We start from the raw sequence: 19498 nt of genomic DNA on the forward strand, positions 1-19498 counted from the left end.
GGACATCCACAGCATTTCCAGGAGCAGAGCGGAGCCGCTGCCCCTGGGACTGCCAGAAGGGCCGTGGGGAGGTATGAAAAACAGTCCCCGCTCTCAGCATGTCTTGGCCCAGGCGGACGCGTGGAGGTGACAGGAGTTTGGGTTTTATATGGCCTGGGTATGGAGCGTGACTTTGCATCGTGTGGCCACGCTGGCGGGCGGGTGGCGGCCGTGGTGGCACACCTCTTCTCCCAGGGACGGGGTAATTTCACTGCTTCACACCTGCGGTTGCGGGCGGAAAGCCTCACCTGCTGCCTGTTCCTGCCCTGCCATGCTGCTGCTGGCACGCTGTGTGCATCATGCTTGGTTAATAATTTATGTCAGAAGAGAGTACGTCAGTGGAATTTATTTAAAACAAGGAGGATCTGACAGTCCGAGTGCTCATCACGCTCCACCAGTCAAAGAAAGGCCTGGCTTTTTTTAAAAACAGCTTCTTCACGGCAGAGGGGCTGTCCCCGGGATGAGAAGACCCGGTCAGTGTCACCCTCCCTGCCTGTGCCACTGGACAACCCTGGCGTGGCCTTTTTCTTGCCTCTTACGAGAAGGGATGAACAAATACTTCCTCACCTCCCTCGCAGGGGGGGCTCTGAGGCTTACAGCATGTTTTTTTGAGGGCTGGGAGGTCTGTGGTGTGGACCCGGCAAAGGCAGAGGGGTCCCGGTGGAAGGACAGTGGTGGCGGGGCTGGTGACAGGCGGCACGCGGCCCTCCCAGCGCCCGTTCTGCCAGGGTTTGATACGAGCCTCCGCAGCCCCATCCCTGCTCTGGGCATTTCTCTCCGGTTTGGCATTGACGCTGTGAAAAATTACCAAATGTCACGTAATGGATTGCTGGAAATAAACACCTCCCGGCAGCCGGGCCGGCCCAGGGAGCGCCTGCCGTCTGCTTCACTTATGAGATTTTCAGGGCAGGGACCTCTCTCCGTACACAGAAAGCGCGGTGCACATCTGTGCCGCTGCGCAGATAATAATGAAGCTGCCAAGCCGGAGCTGATCCCGGCCACAGCGGGGGCACGAGGCCGTGCCGTGGGGCAGCCGTGCCGTGGGGCGGCCGTGCCCGGCAGCACGGAGGGCTAAGAGCGAGCACGGTGGGGCAGATTTGGTGGGATGCTGAGCACCCCGGCAGGAGTCGGGCTCGGAGCCGTCTCTCCTCACCAGCCTCTCGGCTCCTGCGAGCAGGTGATCTTTGTGCCGGGGGTTAGGCGCATTGTCAGGGCAATCTGCGAGGCGTTCACACCTCGGCTCCGCTGTGCAGAAACCCTCCTGACTGCGAGCGGAAAGAGCGCCTGCCTTTGCCAAGGAAATTATTTGCTTAGCTGTACGGAGCCTCGCAAGGTCACCGCCTTCCCCGCTCGCGTTGGGCTGAGGTTTCTGCCTTCTGCTCCCTCTCGGCAACAGAAGACAACAGACTTTCCCTGAGCTGTTTCTTCCCCGCTAACACCGTCTCTCCCATTAGATGCTGGCGGATCGCGCCGTTTCCTTTCACGTTGTCACCCTTTGGACGTGTTTGCGTGTCCTGCTGCAGCGAGGTGCAAACAGGAGCCTGGCGGCATCGCGGCGGTGGCGGAGGAAGGCGTGTGGGTGGTGGGAACGGGGAGGTGGGGAGCGTTTCTGCTTTGCCATCCGGTAACTGCCTGAGCTTGCAGCAGGGGACTGCTGTAATTTGCAAAGCTGGTTTCTGGCACACCCTGAAGATCAATAATCTACTTAGCTGAAAGTTTGCTGGATCTCTGTTCTTCCCTTCATTTTCTCCCATCCCTTGATTAGAGTGTTGGATTCCTTTCACGCACGTGCTCCAGCCCTCCGATCTCCTTGAGGCTCTCATGAGCCTTGTGCTCCATCGCGTCTGGTTTGCTCAGGCTTTCTAGCTGACTCTTGTGCTGTTTCCTTGCTGGCTGTCGCTGCACCGTGGGCTGCGAGCTGCTTTCCTGAGCTGACACGGAGCCACGTGCTTCAGGCTGTCGGCCGTGCCCTGCCTGAAGCTGCACCACCACTCCCAACAGCGAAACGAGGTGCTCCAGCCTGACTAGATCCCTCGCTGCACGATCCCTCCCCAGCCGAGGATGCTCTACAGCCTGTTGTGGGACAGGGCCACCCGCGGTGGGGCAGCGCGGGCCGGGGGTGGCACTGCCCGGCAGAGTCACAGTGCCTGACACGGTGTCATCCACCTCCTCCCTGCGCAGGAGCGTGGTGGTGCGGAGCGTGGTCCCCTGGGGAGATGCTGTCCATCGAGTGCTTGGGGAAGTGCTCCTCCTCCAGTACATCCCTGGGGAGCAGAGGTCTGGAAGTGGACATCAGGGGACAGCAGCAGCTTCGTCTGCTTTGAGCCATCCCGGCCATTGCTCTCGTCCGAAGCAGTTCCGAAACATTTAACCTGCCTTAAGCAGCTGCCTGTTGAGTTCGTCTGATCCTATAGGAACAGGCTCTTTACCCAAAAAGCCTGGGTGTCGGTGTAGGGGAAGCTGTCAGCGTTCCTCCCTACCCATGACCCCGGATGCTTTTTCTCTTGGTCTTTTTTCCCCTTAACTTTTTGGCAGCCTGGGAATCTCGCTCTCCCCCCGGCTGGCTCCGGCGCACAGGAAAGGGTTACAGCTTCCCAGCGCCGAACGTTTCAGTTTGCTTTGTTCAGTGCAATGCATATTTCATACGCTTAGCTTCCCAGCTGGCAGAGGCCTGGAAACCCTGCGAGCTGTCGGGTATTGTCTCTCTCCTTCTTTATTTGTTTGTTTGTTGGTTGGTAGGGTTTTTTTGGGTTGTCATTTTTGTTGGTTTTCTTTCTTTTTTTTTTTTTTTTTTTTTTTTTTTCCCCTTTTCCAAATTGCTCGCTCGCACGAAAGCCAAACCCCAGTCCCTGACAATAGGGGTCTATCAATAGATAAATGGTTTCACAGCTGTATCTAATGCAGTGCTCTAGCCAGGGCTTTTATGGCGAGTAATTTGCTCGTGATGAGGCTGCGAAGGGAGCCGTGCGGGACGTACGGGTTGCAGGAGCTGGCAGCAGGAGGATGCTGCAGCCATGGGCTTTTCTCCCCTCCCCACCCACCCCCACCACTCCCCCCCCTGCAAAGGTTGTAATTATCTCGTTGTTTATCCATATGCAAGCTGTCGTCCTGGATGAGAACCGGCGCGGCTGCGGCCATCCCTCCCGAAAGCCACCAGCATCTCCTGGCCCCTCCTCCCCGTGTCCCCCGCGTCCCTGCCATCTGCTAACAGGCTTGCCGTTGGTTTCCAGCACCTCCATGGGGCTGCGGGTGCTGGGGGCAGCTGCCACCATCACCCTTTGTTAAGGCCGGAGGTCTCGGCCGTTGATGCCCCTGTGGAGGGGACCAGGAGTGGCTCCACCTCGTTCGCATTCATCCCAGGTCTCTGGAGAACCGGTGGGGAGGTGCCCGGTCCCCACTGAGCTGCCAGGGTTGTCTTGGAGGCTTCCTCCAAGGTCTAGGCACCTCCATGGCTGCTGCCCGCGGGCAGTGTGCCATGGGTGGGGGTAGGTGCTGTGGACTTTGGCACTTGGCACGTCTCTGGGCCGGGTCGTGCGTGGAGGTGCTGTTGCACGTGCACCTCTCGGGTGGTGTCTCCTCATCTCATCCATCCAGGTAATTTGAAACGGCTGGTGTGAGTGTGCCTGGCCCTTCTCCTGCGAGTAGCTCCTGAGGTTATAGGCAGCCAGTTCTGGGCTACTATGTCTAGTTCCGGGCTCCCCGGTTCCAGAAGGACAGGGACCTGCTGGAGAGGGTGCAGCAAAGGGCTACCAAGATGCTGAGGGGACTGGAACACCTCTCTGATGAGGAGAGGCTGAGGGATTTGGGTCTCTTCAGTCTGGAAAAAAGAAGACTGAGGGGGGACCTTATCAATGCTTATAAATACTGAAAGGGGTAGTGTCAGGAGGATGGGGCCAGGCTCTTCCCAGTGGTACCCAGCGACAAGACAAGAGGTAACGGGCACAAACTTGAGCATAGGAAGTTCCATCTCAATACGAGGAGGAACTTCTTCACTGTGAGGGTGGCAGAGCCCTGGCACAGGCTGCCCAGAGAGGTGGGGGAGTCTCCGTCTCTGGAGACATCCCAAACCCGCCTGGACGCGTTCCTGTGCCACCTGATATAAGATGACCCTGCTCTGACAGGGGGGTTGGACTAGATGATCTCCAGAGGGCCCTTCCAACCCTGTGATTCTATGATTCTATGACTGGCATTCCTGAAAGTGGACAGGTACGGACATGCTGGTTGGAATGTGACCACCTGGCCCAGGGAGTCCTGTCTCTGGACTTGTTTCTTCCTTTTCCTAGTCTGATCAGACCTCAGCCTAAACCAGTTTGTTCTTTGTCCTTGGTGCTCCTACGCTTTCAGAACATATCTCCTCCCGACGGTACAATTTTTCACCTGTTTTCTTGTCCCTGCTGCATCCCATCCTCGTGTACTGGTACCTCCCACAAGTCTCTCTATACCTCCAGCATCCCAGTTCCATCTCCCGTCAGCAGCTCACTGCCCTATGGTGCTGGAGCCTCGTAGGATGCCTTCACCAGGACAGCAAGTTGCTGATTCAGGGTTGAACTGTTTCTTGGGACTTGGGGTGAAATTCAAGTTGAGCTATGGAGAGCCAAAGGCTGGCTGACAAGGCTGGATGGCTACCCATCATGGGATGCTTTGAGCTTCATCTCCTCCACCTCACGAGTCTTGCCCTCAACCTCATGATCTCCCCCATCAGTAGCCGCCCCCCAGGGCTGGCAGCATGGGGAACACGTTGTTGAAGGCAGCCTGGATTAGATCTGCTGCTTTTCTTCTATCTGGAACATCAGTCCTCAGGTTTTCTGGCACAATCCACCTTTGGTAAACTCACGCTGCATTTTTTCTCATTTTCCATTTGCCTCCGCTTCTTCCAAAAACTCCTTCCAAAGCCCTCGCAGCGTTGGATTCTGCAGTTGTGTATATTCCGGTTACGATTTCTGTTTCACCGTGTTCCTCTCATCTCCTCAGTATCCTGTTTTGTGTCCCGCCCAAGTAATTCAAGTTTCTCCACTTTGTTGCCCAGGCTGCTTTCATTACTGCACAAACATTTTAGCAGCTTCTCATTGATCACAATTGCATTTTCGTATGGACTTATATCTCCTTCCTTCTTTCTGTCTGTCCTCTGATTTTTATTTTTTTTTTATTTGGCCATAGTTGTATTTTATTTCTTCCTGGTAGTAAACGTGGAGGCAGAGATTATGTTAGCGTCGTGTCCCCTTGTTTCTCAGCTGAAAACTTTTCTTATCACAGGAGCAGCCTTGATTCCAGAAGACTATGTCCTTGCACATTCAAATTGAATCCATCTGTCAAGAAGAAGCTTCTTTCCGCAACTGTTTCCCTTGAGCTAAGCTCTGTTGTAGCACCCTCAACCTTTGTCGCAGCACCCTCAAAATCTCCATCAATCTCTTTTTTATTGTTTTATGCTTTCATTCCTCCTTGTAGGGGGAGGAAGACTTGGGATGTGTGTCCTTGGTCCCCTTCACCAGGCTGGCAGTCTTGGTTCTCCCAACATGAGGGACAAGGGGTGGATTCCTTTCTGGTCTCCCCGTGTCTGATTTTGGTCTTCAGCCCTTTTCTGTATCGTTGCCCATGCCAGGAGAGCCTGGGAGAGCTGGGGTGTTCATCTTTGGCGTTGTGAGGCATGGGGTGAAAGCAGGTCTCCTGCCAACGCAGTCGCTGGTGCTTGTTTCTGTTTGACTTTTGCAACTTCGCACCTGAGTCCTTCCGAGCTGTGGGTTCATAGAACCATAGGGTTGGAAGGGACCTCTGGAGATCATCTAGTCTAACCCCCTGCTAGAGCAGGGTCACCCAGAGCAGGTGGCACAGGAACGCGTCCAGGCGGGTTTAGGATGTCTCCAGAGACGGAGACTCCCCCACCTCTCTGGGCAGCCTGTGCCAGGGCTCTGCCACCCTCACAGCAAAGAAGTTCCTCCTCATGTTGAGATGGAACTTCCCGTGGTCAAGTTTGTGCCCGTTACCCCTTGTCCTGCCACTGGGCACCACTGAAAAGAGCCTGGCCCCATTCTCCTGACACCCCCCCTTTCAGTATTTATAAGCGTTGATAAGATCCCCCATCAGCTGTCTGTTTTCCAGACTGAAGAGACGCAATTCAACCCACGTGCTTACAACCTGCCTCCTCCCCTGATACGTTTGTTGGACCTCCATCTGGTCGTGGAGGCTGTCGCTGCTGTGGGACATCTTGGAGATATTTGCCAAAGAGCCCTGGTCGTGGTGGTGGAGATGCAGAAACAGAGACCAGAAGGAAAAGGGACAGTCTCTGCCCCGGGGTGCTTCCAGCCGAAGGGAGGAGGCACCGGCCGCCGCAGCGTGGTTTAGCACAAGGAAGCAATTAGAGGTTCTAGGGCAGCGCGATCGTCTGTAGTCGCAGCACATCACAGCCTCCCTGACCTCGACTTTTGAGTGAGGCTTATGAAAAATGAACCGAAGGTGGGCCGCTAATTGAATCCTTGCCTGGTCCTCTGCCTGCCCCCGAGCACAAAATCAGAGCAGGCGTTGCGAGGGCACGTCAGGAGCCTCTCTCTAATGAAGAGAGCTGAGGGAGTGGGAAGATGTGCTGACATCTCGCCTCGTTTATTATCTTCTGAAGCCTGCAAACAAGAGGGACGAGAACAGCAGCGCGGAGAGCTGCTGGCGTTTCTGGAATAGTGTTACACATCTAATTTATGGTGTTAATATAGATCAAGAAGTTTTGGGTCCGTGGAACAACTGCGGGGAGGAGTGACCTTTCCCAAACTTGGGTTGTTTTCTGTGGTTCTTTTGGGATCATCTGGAGTTAATCAGTCTGGTAACTCTTAAAAAATCAGTATTGCCTAAAAATATATGCCGTCACTTTTGTTTTCAGAGGAACAACATTTGCTGTAAGTAGAGGGTTGGGTTTTTTGAAAACAAGTTTCAATGTTCCAGTTCCACTGTGCACCAGCCTTGCTTTTAAATTTATAACCCTCCAAAATGAAAAGTAAATTGATTGCGTTATTCCCAGCCCTTTTATAAAAGTTAACATTGCAAAAACAGATGTGAAATGTGGCCTTGTAGATTACAGTCTGGGCTTGGGTTTTTTTTGGTTGGGATTTTTTTTTTTTTTCCCTTCTTTCTCTGTGCTGTGTCCCCGAGGAGCAGAAATCTGCCTTTTTCCAGCAGGAGGAAAATTGTTCTGTGTCTAAATTGCCTCCTGCTTGCCTTCTGCAGGATGCTGCAGGACACGCAGCTCAGAGGAACGATAATGCTTTTACAAAAACACGCAACTTGGCGGGCAATTTTTAATGATGAATGTGCGTGAGCGTTCGGATTGCCTGGGAATTTGGTAATGCTCTAGCAAGCCTCACACCTCTAGGACATCCATTCAAATATGGCCCAGAGAGACAGTGATTAAAAGGCACTATAAAGCGGATTATTGGTCTCCAGCTTCCTTTTAGGAGGCAGGTGAGCATGTCCTCATCTCTCTTGTCACCCGCCGCAGCAGGACTGGACGTAGCGTGATCCCATGGTCTGGAAGAGCCGGGTCTGAGCACAGCCTGGAGCTCCCGTGCCTTCTCCAGGTCAGTTGGAGCGGAGTTGTTGGATGCCGTGTTGTGGCAAGGCTTTGCTGTATCGCAGCGCTCTCCGGGCCACCGAAATCTTGAAGGGGTGAGTGAGTGGTCTCACGCGGGGCAGGGAGCGTGTCTGGAGGCGCTGGTGGCAGGGAAGCTTCTGCGGCAGCGTGGTGGCGAGCGTGGCAGGGCATCCGTGCTCCACAGCTCGACCCTACAGGGAGGGAGCGGGGGCAGTTCTTCAGGCTTCGTTATATTATTTTCCGTGCTCCTGGTATGTTTAAAAAAAAAAACCAAAACCAAAAACAAACAAACAAAAACAACACAAAAAAAAACCAGAGAAAAGTTACTGCTCTGCGAGAACTGCTAAAAGGGCTCCATCACTTCCATAAACCTCACACATATAAATTATTGTCTTCTATTAGTCACTTAAAAGGCTGGGTTGCTTAATTATTGTGATCGCAGTAATCACTTATTTACAAGGTGGGGAAAAATGCCAAGCACTTCCAAGCTGAGCAGCGCTGTGGGGCCGTGGCAGAGGAGGCAGGGCTGCAGAAACATTTCCTTCCTCCCCACGAACGTAAATGCTTTTGCTTCTCTTGGTCGCGTCAGCCGCGGTGCCCGGCCTGTGGACGCCCCGGGCTGTTCTCTCCGGCTCTGGCAACAGCCGTGGTGAAGGAAGCCGGGCTGCTCCGAGCCCGGGGTGGTGGCAGCTTGCAGGAGTGGGGCTGGCTGGTTCTTCCTGGAGGGAGGACTGCGGAGGAGTCGGAAAGCGGCCTGTGGGAGGGTGGGACAGGGAGTGGGGACCCAGGGGCAGAACTGGAAGTAGGGAAGAGGAAAAGGAAAATGACGGGAGATCTGCAGGCCCTTGCGCTGCCCCCCCCCCTGCTCCGCTTCGCCCCATCCCAGAAAACCGTCTGCAAACGTCCTGCCTCGCGCTTCTGGGGCACGGGAGTTGCACGGTCCCTTTTAAGGTCCCTCCCGAGGGAAATGCTCTGATCCGCAGCCTTGGGTACTCACCCAGGGAAGAGCTTCAGATTATTATTTTTTGGGGGGTCAGGAGGAAGGAGGGGGTTGGTAGAAGTTAAATGTGTCCCCCTGAAACCTACTGTTTGCAACCTGAAGAAGGTGTGTGTGTGTTTTTTTCTTTTTTTTCCCTAAAAGCTTGTCTGTCTTCCTCCCAATCCTATCAGCCCAATAACGCGTTATTACCTCCCCTTACAAGCCTCGCCTTCCAGCTTTCACTCCGTGTCTTCCACATGTTTCCGCTTAGGAATCCGCTATGCCTCCTCTGCTTCCCAGCGAAAGAGACGCCGCTCCGAGCCTACCTCCATAAAAGACCCTAATTCCATTAAAGTCCATTACAAGCTCCTCTCCCGCAGTTCCCGGAGGAGCGCGGGGCAGCCTGTATCAGAGACCGCAAGAAAACAAATGGCCACTTTGAACAAATCCCAGGGCCGCGTGCCAAGCGGGGATTCCCAGCTATTTACAAACCGTCCTCGCTTCCTCCTAATAAAGAGGTAAAATGGAAGCAGGGAAAATATGCATTTTATAATCACCCAGATTTAGCCCTTCAAAGGATTTATTACAACCTTTTATTTTCATGCGTGGAAAATGTAATCTTATCTAGCGTGCCGGCTGGCCCAGCTCAACTCGCCGCATCGGTTTTACAGCAGAAAGCTATCAAACAGCAACCTTCGGGGGCACGCTGTGCCGGGGCGTTAAAGTTGCTCGAATGCATTAAAGCAGCTGAAACGTGCATTAAAATATGGCACTAGGAGAGGAGGATATCTGTGCAATTAGCGATCTGATGCTTTCAGCAGCTGCTTGCAGCGTCGATCCAGCATATCAACAACGGGGGCCGCTGAGATGTGACGGAGGAAAGAACCAAACACGCTGCTGCCACAAAAACCCCGCTTTCAAAGTGGGTTAGCAGCCAGCTAGCTGGGGGGATGCGGGATTTTAGCGGGGATCAGATGCGAGGGATTGTCGGAGACAAATGCCTTGAACCTTGAATTTTAATCTATGCTGTTTGCGAGCAGCAGAAGCTGCTGGCGCTGGGGTGGTTTGTGTCCCCTCTGCTGCGCTGGGGAGCAGTGCCAGTGACACTCGGAGTTCAGCAAGCAAAATCCTATTAAGATAACGTCACGGCCTTTCTGTTTTACTGTTTGCAAGCCAGCCATAACATCATTAAATTACACAACAGGGAGGTGCCTGCTGCCAAGGAGCTCTGCTCGAGATAAGACGTGGGTTGAGCCGCTGCCAAAATTTGCGTTGATATGACAAGAAATTTGGAGCTGGTTCAAGGCTGGATTCGCAGCAAGACATGGCAGCGCGCAGGTAAACAGCGCGCAGGATTGGCCCCCGGGGCAGCTTCTGCCGCGCTGCGCCGGGGCACGGCGCGGGTGGCGCAGGTAGGGCAGTACCCGGCACGGCTGGCACCGGGCAGCGCCTGCGCAGGGCAGGGCTCAGCCGGGCGGGCCGGGATCGAAGACGTTCATAGTAGCCAGATTTACACCCTTTGTTGCGTTCGGCGCTGCCGAGCAGAAGACAGGAGTCTGGCAGGACCTGTGGACGAAGCTCAGGCAGCTGAGCACGGCTCCTCGCCGTCCTTACCCCCGCCACCCCCTCCTCAGCCCTTTCGGGGGAGTCGGAGGCAGCCCGACGGATGAAGGGATTGGCCTCGGAGGCTCACGCTAGTAATTAAAAAGCCTGTAATGTGATTTCAATAGTCTGTTACGTGTACTGAGATGGGGCGGATGGGATGGCAGGTGAGCGGGCCGGAGTTGCCCCCCGGGAGGAGAGGTGTCGCGGGCAGGGCTGTAAGGGCTGCACTGCCCGATGGGTGGAACTGGAACTGGGAACACTGCGGGGACTGAGGTGCACAAGGACGTTGCTTGTTTTTTTTGTGACGCCACAGCAGGAAAAGGAGTGAGAAGAAGGAGCTGTGTCATAAAATTACACCGCTGCATGTGACAGCACTGAAACCCTGCCTTGCCGGTCCCTCTGCATCACCCGCCATGTCCCTGCCACTCTTGTCCGCTCAGGCTTTGTGCCTCTTGCCCTTTTGCTGCTGCAGGTTTGGAGGTTCGGTGCTTGGCTCTCCCGGATCCCGGGTTCCTCTGTGCTGTCCTGCTTGTGGGTAGTCTGGTCCTCAGGCTCCTTCTTTCAGATCCCCAGGGGAGAACTCACCCAGCACCGTCCTCGCCTTGCCATCGTTCGGCTAAACTCCCCTCGTCAGCATTAAGGATCTTTTTCTCCTGCGGCATCTTCCAGGCAGCGGAGGTGATGCACAGCCAGGGCTCCGGGGCTCAGCCCAGCCCGTGACACGTGGAGGCATTTAGGTGGCTCTGTAGAAGTGCCTGGGCTGTGCCCCAGGTCACCTCGTCCTCCAAGACAGGACATCAGGAAGAAATGACTTAAAACAAGAAGTGTGCCTTAAAAGCAGGTTTCTAAGCAGTTTCCTTTAGAGAAGCTTCGTTTCCATCGAAGGCTGCGCAGAGCCTGCCCTGCTCTGGGGTTCTGCCTGCCTCTCCACTTCTGCTCTTACCGCTTGCCCTCGCGGCTGCCTTTCTGGCATTGCTGACTTTCGGGGTCCCAGATGTATCTATCATCTCATGCGTGTGGCGGCAGCTCAGGTACAAAGTGGCTGGGAGTTCCTGTTACCGGGATGTTCTCTGCCAAGGGACGGAGCGACGTGTACAAGCGCAGCTCGTCGTGATATTCCGTCCCAGCACTGGCGTTGCGCGTCTTCCCTGCAAAGGGCTGTAGGTTAACGCAGTGCCACGCGCGGTGCGACGTTCGCGCTTCTCTAGTGCCTCATCTCTTAGCCTGCCCGCGTCCTTATAATTACAGAGCGGTGCATGTGCAGGGGAGATGAGATACCGTGCAGTGTCGGGCAAGTCTGTGACCTTCCTGCCATTCTCCAGTTTCCATAACAGCAGGATATTTGTTTTGTTGCCATAGAAAACCTGCCCGCGCATGTTTGCAGGGTACCGAGTTGTCACTACAACCGTTGCCTTCCAGCGAGCCTGAAAGGAGCCGCGCGTCCCCGAGAACAAATCAGATGGTGTTTCCTGCCACCTCCTCAGGAAAAAAAAAAAACCAACCCAGGAGTGTTAGATTGACAGTTTTGGAAAGCAAAGTTTTCTCTCTGTCAACAGAGCAGACAGCAGCGTGGCGGAGTCACGGGAGCACATCGTCCCCTGCCTCCCCCGGCCTCGCCGCGGCTGCCCTCCTGCCTGCATCGCCCGGCCGCGGCGGGCGGGAGGATGGTCCTCGTCCCTGAGGACGCCACAAGTCTAGTACATCTGGGGTGAGCGGTGGTGCTGCCTTCAACACCGGACCGGGATCCGATCTCCCAGCTGCTGCGGGACAGTGGTGCTGGGGGAGGGCAGGGCTCCGCCGCTGCCAGCCCAGCGACAGGTCGCTGCGAGTGCCAAGCGGTGCCGCTGGTGGCCGGTGTCCCCAGCGGCTGCCGTTTGCAAGGCTGAGCCCTCCGCTCGCCCTTTCAGCTGGCTGCTGTCACGGCAAGATATACGGGCCTGGAGGGCAGCAGCGCTCTGGGGACGGGACACCGAGTTGTCAGGCATGTGTGGGTCTTTCAGGACGCAGCATCTGTGACCAGTTTTCATCCATCCCCCGAGAGCCTCCGCCACGGGGAAAGGCAGCCTGGCCCAAGAGAGACGGGAGAGGGTCTCCTCGAGCGGGTGGGTGCCCTGGTCGGGGTGCCTGGAGATTGCAAAGCGTGACACGCTGTCTCTGCTGATGCCCCCCCCAGCATCCCCCACACCCCAGACTGTGCCAAGGCTCCGGGGGCAGCCTTGGATGATGGGGGCAGGGGGGATGTTTCCAAATGGTTTCCTGGGAGAGAACCTGACCCTGGCAGAGGGTGATGGGTGCTGTGGTGGGAGCAGGGTGAGGAGAGCTGTTGTGAAGCCAGTCTGCGTCAGGCCATCCAGAGGTCAGAAACGACCAGACTTTTCCAAAAAGTTATTTCTTGTCCAGCTGCGTGCATGTGAGAGCTCTCCCTCTCCCTCTCCCTCTCCCTCTCCCTCTCCCTCTCCCTCTCCCTCTCCCTCTCCCTCTCCCTCTCCCTCTCCCTCTCCCTCTCCCTCTCCCTCTCCCTCTCCCTCTCCCTCCTCTTCCAGGATGGCAGTTCTTGTTTTCATATAACACAGACGTATATTTTCAGTGCTTTTGAATATCGAAGGCACTTAGGGGAGCCCTTCCACCTGAGGAAAGAGGTCCTGCGGGTGGATGGGCTGCGTCGGAGGTCGGTAAAGGCTGGGAGGGCACAAGGCACACACATGGGTCCCGCTTGTCCCCCACCGCTGGGGGACAGGCGGCGGAGGCGATGCAGCTGCTCCCCAGGATGCATTCACTGTGTGCTTGTCCTAGGTGACACCCGGTCTCGAGGGCCAGGAAGGGGAACTGCTCGTGAAGGGACCCTCCGTCTTCCGCGAGTACTGGAACAGACCCAGAGAAACAGCAGATGCCTTCACGCCCGACGGCTGGTTCAAAACAGGTACCGCAATGGCTTCCCCGCGGCGGCTGGCAGAGGGCAGCGAGGGGAGAGGGGGGCAGCAGCTCCGGTTGGGCTCACGAGGTTCCGCGGCTGCTGGGGGTGGGGGTTGGAGATGGGGGGTCGCAGCCTGGCTGGGGGTACGGGCTGGACGTGCTTCCAAGTGCTGGAGGAACTTCATTTGTGTTGGCCGTACTTAGCCAAGTAACGGGGTATGGCTGGGGTTGCTTGCTTGTAAGCACAATGTACTGGTGCTTGATGTTTTCCGGGGACTTAAACTTTGCAGACGGGTGGGATTTAGCTTAATTTACGTGGGGACCGTGTCAGTGGAAAACCCTCGCCTAAGCTCCGAGGTGCCGGATCCATCCTGCCTCCCTTCTCGCCGCCGGTGTGGTGTCCGCAGGGCGGTTCGCGCTCCTGGTGATGGCGGAGTGTTTAAGGTGTGTAGGGTCGAAGCCGTGAGCACGGGCAGCGTGGCCGCCGGGGGTGGTCTGGGGTCACGGGCTTGGCCACCAGCATTGCGTGGCAGCTTTTCAAGGAACTGGCAGTTGTCAGCCAGAAAATATTAATTGATGGGAAGCTGAACTTTCTGGGGAAAAATCACAGCGGGTGTCTTCAGTGCGGGAGCGGCTCGGGAAGGGGTTTTGAAATTGCCAGAACGTTTTTTTTTAAAGTGAAAAGTCTGAGTCTTGCAAATAAAGAGGCCTTTTAATTTGAAACCAAGGCTCGTTCTATTTTTCCATGATAAGTTGTGGAAATGCAAAGGAAATGTTTCTTTTTCTGGGTTTTTCTCAGGGTTTGCCTTTCCCTTTCAACTAAGAGAAATGTTGCCGAAACACGAAGTGTTTCCAGGGAGGGGGACACCTCTGGTATTTCCTCCTTTCAAATCACATTTCACTAGAAGATAATACCCTAATAATAATAATGATACATATTGTGCGTGGGTCCTGTGTGCGCCTTGGTAGGTTTTATCAGATATTTGCAAACAGAGAGAAGATCCCGTTTCCCTGTGGTAGCAGCGGATGCCATCGGGACTGTCCCTACCTGAACTGCCGTGGCTGGGACAGTGAGTTCTCGGAGGAGAACTCTTACGGCTAATCCTGCCCATCATGTGGCATAACAAATTCAAGAGGGTACCAGGCTGAAGACCTTTCCCAAAGGGAATGGATGTCACAGGCCATGAAGAAGTTCTGGGCTTCAAATTACACCTCCTGCTCTGCGCGTGGCGGGTGGTCAGAGACCTCCCCAGTCGGGGGTTCCTGTCCCCCTGTCCCCGGGCACCGTTCTGCAATTTAAATTAAATACTAAACCGGCCACGGGACGGGTTGGCAGGCTCTGCTCCCGCTGCCGGTTGGTATCTCGGGTGCCCACCTTCCTGCCGCCGGCCGGGAGCCGTTTGGGCAGTGGGGTAGATACAGGCAGCGTGTTTGTCTGCCAGCACCGAGCCTGAGCACCAGTTAATCTGACCGGTGCAGAAGGGCGGGATGGCTCATTTCTGCCTAACCTTGACATACGCGCAGCTCTGGCTTCCCCGTGCCCCTCTTTTACTTGGGTGTCAGCGGTGCCGTCGAGTCAGGAGTCAGGCTGGGTTTCTGATGCCTTCTGTGTAATCTTATTTATTTACGGTTCTTGAAGAAGCTGTGATTTATTGTTGTTGTTAGCCCCAAGCAGACGTGGAGCTGCCCTGCCGGCAGTGTCACCGCGGGTCCCCATCCCGGGCGGGCACCGCGGGCTGGGACTGGAGCATCATCGGGCGACGTGCAGGGTGCGGGGCAATCAGCTTTAAAAAAAATTTTTTTTTTTTTTAGTCGACACTCCTGATGAATATTTCAGATGCAAAGGAATAGCGTGCATTAATTATTGCAAAGAGATGTCTTTAGGAGAAAATGATTTTGAAATTCAGTTTAATTTCATTGTAATGCGCTGCAAACAGGAAGGGAGTATGTGTGTTTAATTGGCTCTCGGGGGTAAGGCCGGGAAGATGGCATGCCTTTGTCACAGGCCATTAGTGATACAGACTGCATAATGAGAGAGTACAATCAGCTCACAGCTGCCGGCTCCTACGGGGAGAGAATGATATTAAATAGAAATCAGTATAAATTAAACTTAACCCTTTCACTAGCTGAGCAAAGCTCAGAGCTAGGAATAAGGGAGGGGGGAGCGGAGACAGGCGTGGGGGATCCGGGCTGGGTCGGGGGCTGCCTGGACGACCCCCCCAGCGGCAGACCCCCTGCCAGGCTGCCTCCCCCATGTCCCCAGCAGCTGCCTAGGGAGGACGGTGGGCTTTTAACTCCCTTCCCCATCCTGTTCCCCAACTCTTTGCCTTTCTTTCCTTTCGTTCCTCTCCTGACCGCTTGCTCCCTCTCTTGTGGATATTGGTTCGATGGGGCGATTTTTTTCCAAAGTTTCATTTAGCCGGCGGTGCCGTGAGCGAACCCCGTCACCCTGTGCTCGCCCTGCCTGCCCCCGCCGTGATGACAGCCTTTGGAGATCACTCGGAGGCGGCGAATGTCCCCGTGGTGGTCAAAAAACACTTCTGGGATTTGAGGAGGTTGTGTTCCGTCATAGCGACTGGGATCCGGAGGGTGAATTACCCCCGTTAAGCAGCGGCGGGTAACTTTGGAGTGGAGACCACACTGGCAGAATCCCAAAGAGGCAAAGCCTGGCCGCTGCCGGGATAGAATCTGCTGTATCTGCCATTTGCAGGTCGCCTGGTCGGTGTACGGTGCTCCCGAAACCCAGGCGATGGCATTTCTGACTCTGTACTAGCTAGCGTTCCTCTCGCTGCTGGACCAAGGGACCTACAGGACACCTGAAGCAGACGGAGAAGAGAAGGCTCCGGGGAGACCTTATAGCAGCCTTCCAGGGTCTGAAGGGGGCCTACAGGAAAGATGGGGAGGGACGTTTTACAAGGGCACGGAGTGATAGGACGAGGGGTGATGGCTTCAGTCTTGAAGAGGGTGGATTTAGGTTAGATATCAGGAAGAAATTTGTCACTCTGAGGGCGGCGAGCCCCTGGCCCAGGTTGCTCAGAGAAGCTGTGGCTGCCCCATCCCTGGAGGGGTTCAAGGCCAGGTTGGACGGGGCTTGGAGCAACCTGGGCTGGTGGGAGGTGTCCCTGCTTGGTTTCTAGGGAAATCTTGGAAAGACCAGGCATTTAGTGCAGCAACTGCAAACCTGTGTTTCCTCCCCCCAGGACGAGAGGCAAACACCGTGTGCGCACCGTGCGGGAAGCCAGGGCATCCCTCTGCGAACGTGCCCGGTCTGCGCCTCCACTTAGAGAAGGAACGAGTACGTGTATCTCTGTGTTCTGGGGGAAAAAAAAAAAAAAAAAAACAGATAAAAAGGCATGATGCCGCAGTGACTTTTTGATGAATTCAAGATCGCGGCTCTTTTGAAACACATCTGAACTTGTGGCGTTGCGCAGGTGATTTAATGTTTCTCCTGTCCTCTTTATTCCCTCTGATTTGCACCGTTGTCTGCCTATCTCTCCATCTCCCTCGTTTCCATCTCAGTGAATTTGATTATTTTTATTGTATTAACACTGTTGACAGAGCTGCTTAGATCAAAGTCCCCTCCAGCCATTTCCAGGGAGACTGCTGGGTATCCACCTGCTGTCATACATCCGAGCGGCACCGAGCCCTCGGAGGCCGAGACAAACCCAAAGGAGAAATGCCTACGGCCGTCTGTCTCCTGCCCCTGCGATACCTTCTCAGCTGCCCTGTGCCCCGCGAGGTGAGGGGCAATCTCCGAGCACGTTCACGTGCCGCTGAGCAGGAAGGATGGAAGAAAGGAATAAAGAAGGAAGAAATTTTTTACAATGAGGGTGGTGAAACCCTGGCCCAGGTTGCCCAGAGAGGCGGGAGATGCCCCATCCCCAGAAACATTCAAGACCAGGCTGGACGGGGCTCTGAGCAACCGGATCTAGTTGAAGAAGTGCCTGCTCATGGCAGGGGGCTTGGACTAGATGAGCTTTAAAGGTCCCTTCCAGCCCAAAATGTTCTGTGATTCTATGAGCAATCGCCGAGCAAACCCTGGGAGCTGGAGGGAAGCAGCAGACAAACACCAGCTTCTCTGGTCATCCCGCTCCTGGTCCTTACTCACCCGTCCCAGCCGTGCGATGCTCGCGTCGCTCAGCCTCTGGCGCTGTCAGATTGTGTTATCTCTGCCCAGGAGGCAGCGATCGTCAGGCAGCGAGCGGCTTTGGAGGCCTGAGGACGGGGACGGAGGGTTGGGGAGCGTGATGGAGTCGCGCAGCGCGGTGCCCAGGCGCGGCCCGTTTGCCCCCGTGTTTTCCTGCCCGGGCAGGGCCGGGCTGGGTGCTCTCTCCGGAGGAATCTGGCAATACAGTGGTGCGCGCAGGGGGAGTGATACGATCAGAAAGCGGACTTCTCCCCGAGGGAGGGCCGGCTTCCATTCACATTTGCCCGTACATCCAGAAAATTAGAATCTGGTGTATTCAGGGAGATTTATTTTCAATTACAGGTTAAGGCTGAGACATGAAATAGCACCGGGTTTGAAAGTAGTGCATAAATCCTCCAACAAATCCATGTATCTCAGCTCCATATAATAAGATTTTATTGATTGCTATATTGTATCTGTCAGAATAAAACTCTCTTAATGCATGCATCAGGATGGAGAAGATAGAAAGCTTGTTGGTAGTAGAACCTGATTCAAGAATCAATGCACTTTGATTAATATGTTGTTAAGAAAGTAAGAGTTATTTAACTTGTTTGATGCGCATTTCAAAATGATGACTCATATCTTTTAGGTTTCTTTCCTTAAGCTACATTTAAAAAAAACAGCCTTGTAGCTTTTTTTCACATTGCTAAGTCCTGGTTTATCGCTGATTTTTTGCTAGATCCTTTTACGCAGGTCACGAAACCCCCAGGCTGCCATTAACAATAATTCCTGTGGCCCAAAAGACTTCCCGTGTGGAGTTGTTGAAGGCTTTAGAGGAAAAGGAGGCTGGGGTGGACATGCTGTCTCTGTTCCTTCTGGATGTTCTGCAGTGAAAGAGGGAGCTCCAAGAAAAAAAAAAAAAGAAAGAAAAAAGAAGTTAATCTGGAATAAGACATCATCGGGAGAAATGAGAAGCACCCATCAGTCCTGGCAGGCTTTCAGACGCTGCCGAGCCCGGGCAGGCGGCAGCATGCTGTGCATCTGTGTGTGCTTGCTGAACGCACCATTCTCTCGGCCTTTCCGCTGTGATCTACGAACTCGGGCACCGAGTATCTGGGAGCGTCCTGCTCAGCACTGCAGTTCCCAGCTCGCTCCAGGACCTGCTTTTGCTGCAGCCGTGAATCCCCAGTCAAGGGACGAAGCCCGGTGACTCTCTCAGACCGGTTGCAGGGACCTCCTGGTGTCCGTCTGTCCTCTTCAGACTGAGCTTTCCAGACCGCAGCTGGGTGGTTCTTGCTGGCACCAGCTGCAGATCCTTGCCATTCCTGGCCCCAGCTCTTTGATTTCCATCCCACCACTTCTTATGGAAAAGGCAAAGCTGCCTGCAGTCCTCCAGCGCAGAGAAATCTGGTATTTGTAGGAAACACCTCGCCAGGTCATCCTTGGCCAGACACAACCCATTCCTCCTCTCGGGCTGGCCCCCAAGGAGAAGGGGCAGGAGAAGCAGCAAGGAACGTGCACCCCATCCCTGCGGCATAGGCTTCTTCCCTGGCACTTGCCTGTCCCCAGAGACAAGCAGGTGTTTCCCTGCCAGGGGAATTGCTTACATTCGCGGGTACAGCACTGACACCTGAAACAGAAAATGCTTTAGCCTGATCAAGGCAGATTATAAATAGAAATGCATCTCATTAGCATCCTAATCTGCAGGTTTTCTGTTTGTTTGCAGTGTCTTTCCCAGTCACAAATCCAGTTAATGCAAATTCTGTTTTTAAAGAAACGATTCCTTAATTATAATGTCTTGCAGACGATGTGATTTACCGGTTTGGTAAACCCACCGGAGGAAGCGGTGGCTCCCTCCGAGGCCGGCCCGAAGGAGCTGCTCTTTGAACCTGTCGTAGCTTGAGCTCGTGAGTCGGGCGGGATGGCAGCGCTCACCCGCTTCCTTTGCTGGCGGCTGAGAGCTTCGGCCTGTGTTCCCACAAATGAAAGGACACCCCAAAAAATGCCAAGGGTGCCCCAAACACAGCTCCACGTGCTGCTTTAGGAAGGCAATCCCACCGGATCTCTATGGGACAGGAACAGAGGCTGTGGGCACCTACCGGGCAGCCTCTCCGGTGAAGCCAGACCGGCCGTGCCCTCAGCCCTCGTTTAGGAGGAGTTTCTGGAAGTAAAAACACAAAGATGGCATGGTGTCTAGTGTATCAGCCGTGTGTAAAGATTCCTTTATAATCTCAAAACGTTACTTATGCACACGCACTCCAAC

At 54.7% G+C, this 19498-nt stretch overlaps 1 protein-coding gene across 3 annotated transcripts in view; it reads left to right on the forward strand.

The window, feature by feature from the left end:
* Positions 1 to 19498, forward strand: part of ACSF3 (acyl-CoA synthetase family member 3) — a 69175-nt gene that overhangs the window by 25196 nt on the left and 24481 nt on the right. For all 3 annotated transcript variants that reach the window (XM_063334850.1, XM_063334849.1, XM_063334851.1), the window contains one exon: positions 12990 to 13116. In XM_063334850.1, coding sequence (XP_063190920.1) covers positions 12990 to 13116 — 127 coding nt within the window. The remainder of the gene's footprint in view (positions 1 to 12989; positions 13117 to 19498) is intronic.

Source organism: Chroicocephalus ridibundus, chromosome 4, assembly GCF_963924245.1.
Source record: "Chroicocephalus ridibundus chromosome 4, bChrRid1.1, whole genome shotgun sequence".
Lineage (NCBI taxonomy): Eukaryota > Metazoa > Chordata > Aves > Charadriiformes > Laridae > Chroicocephalus > Chroicocephalus ridibundus.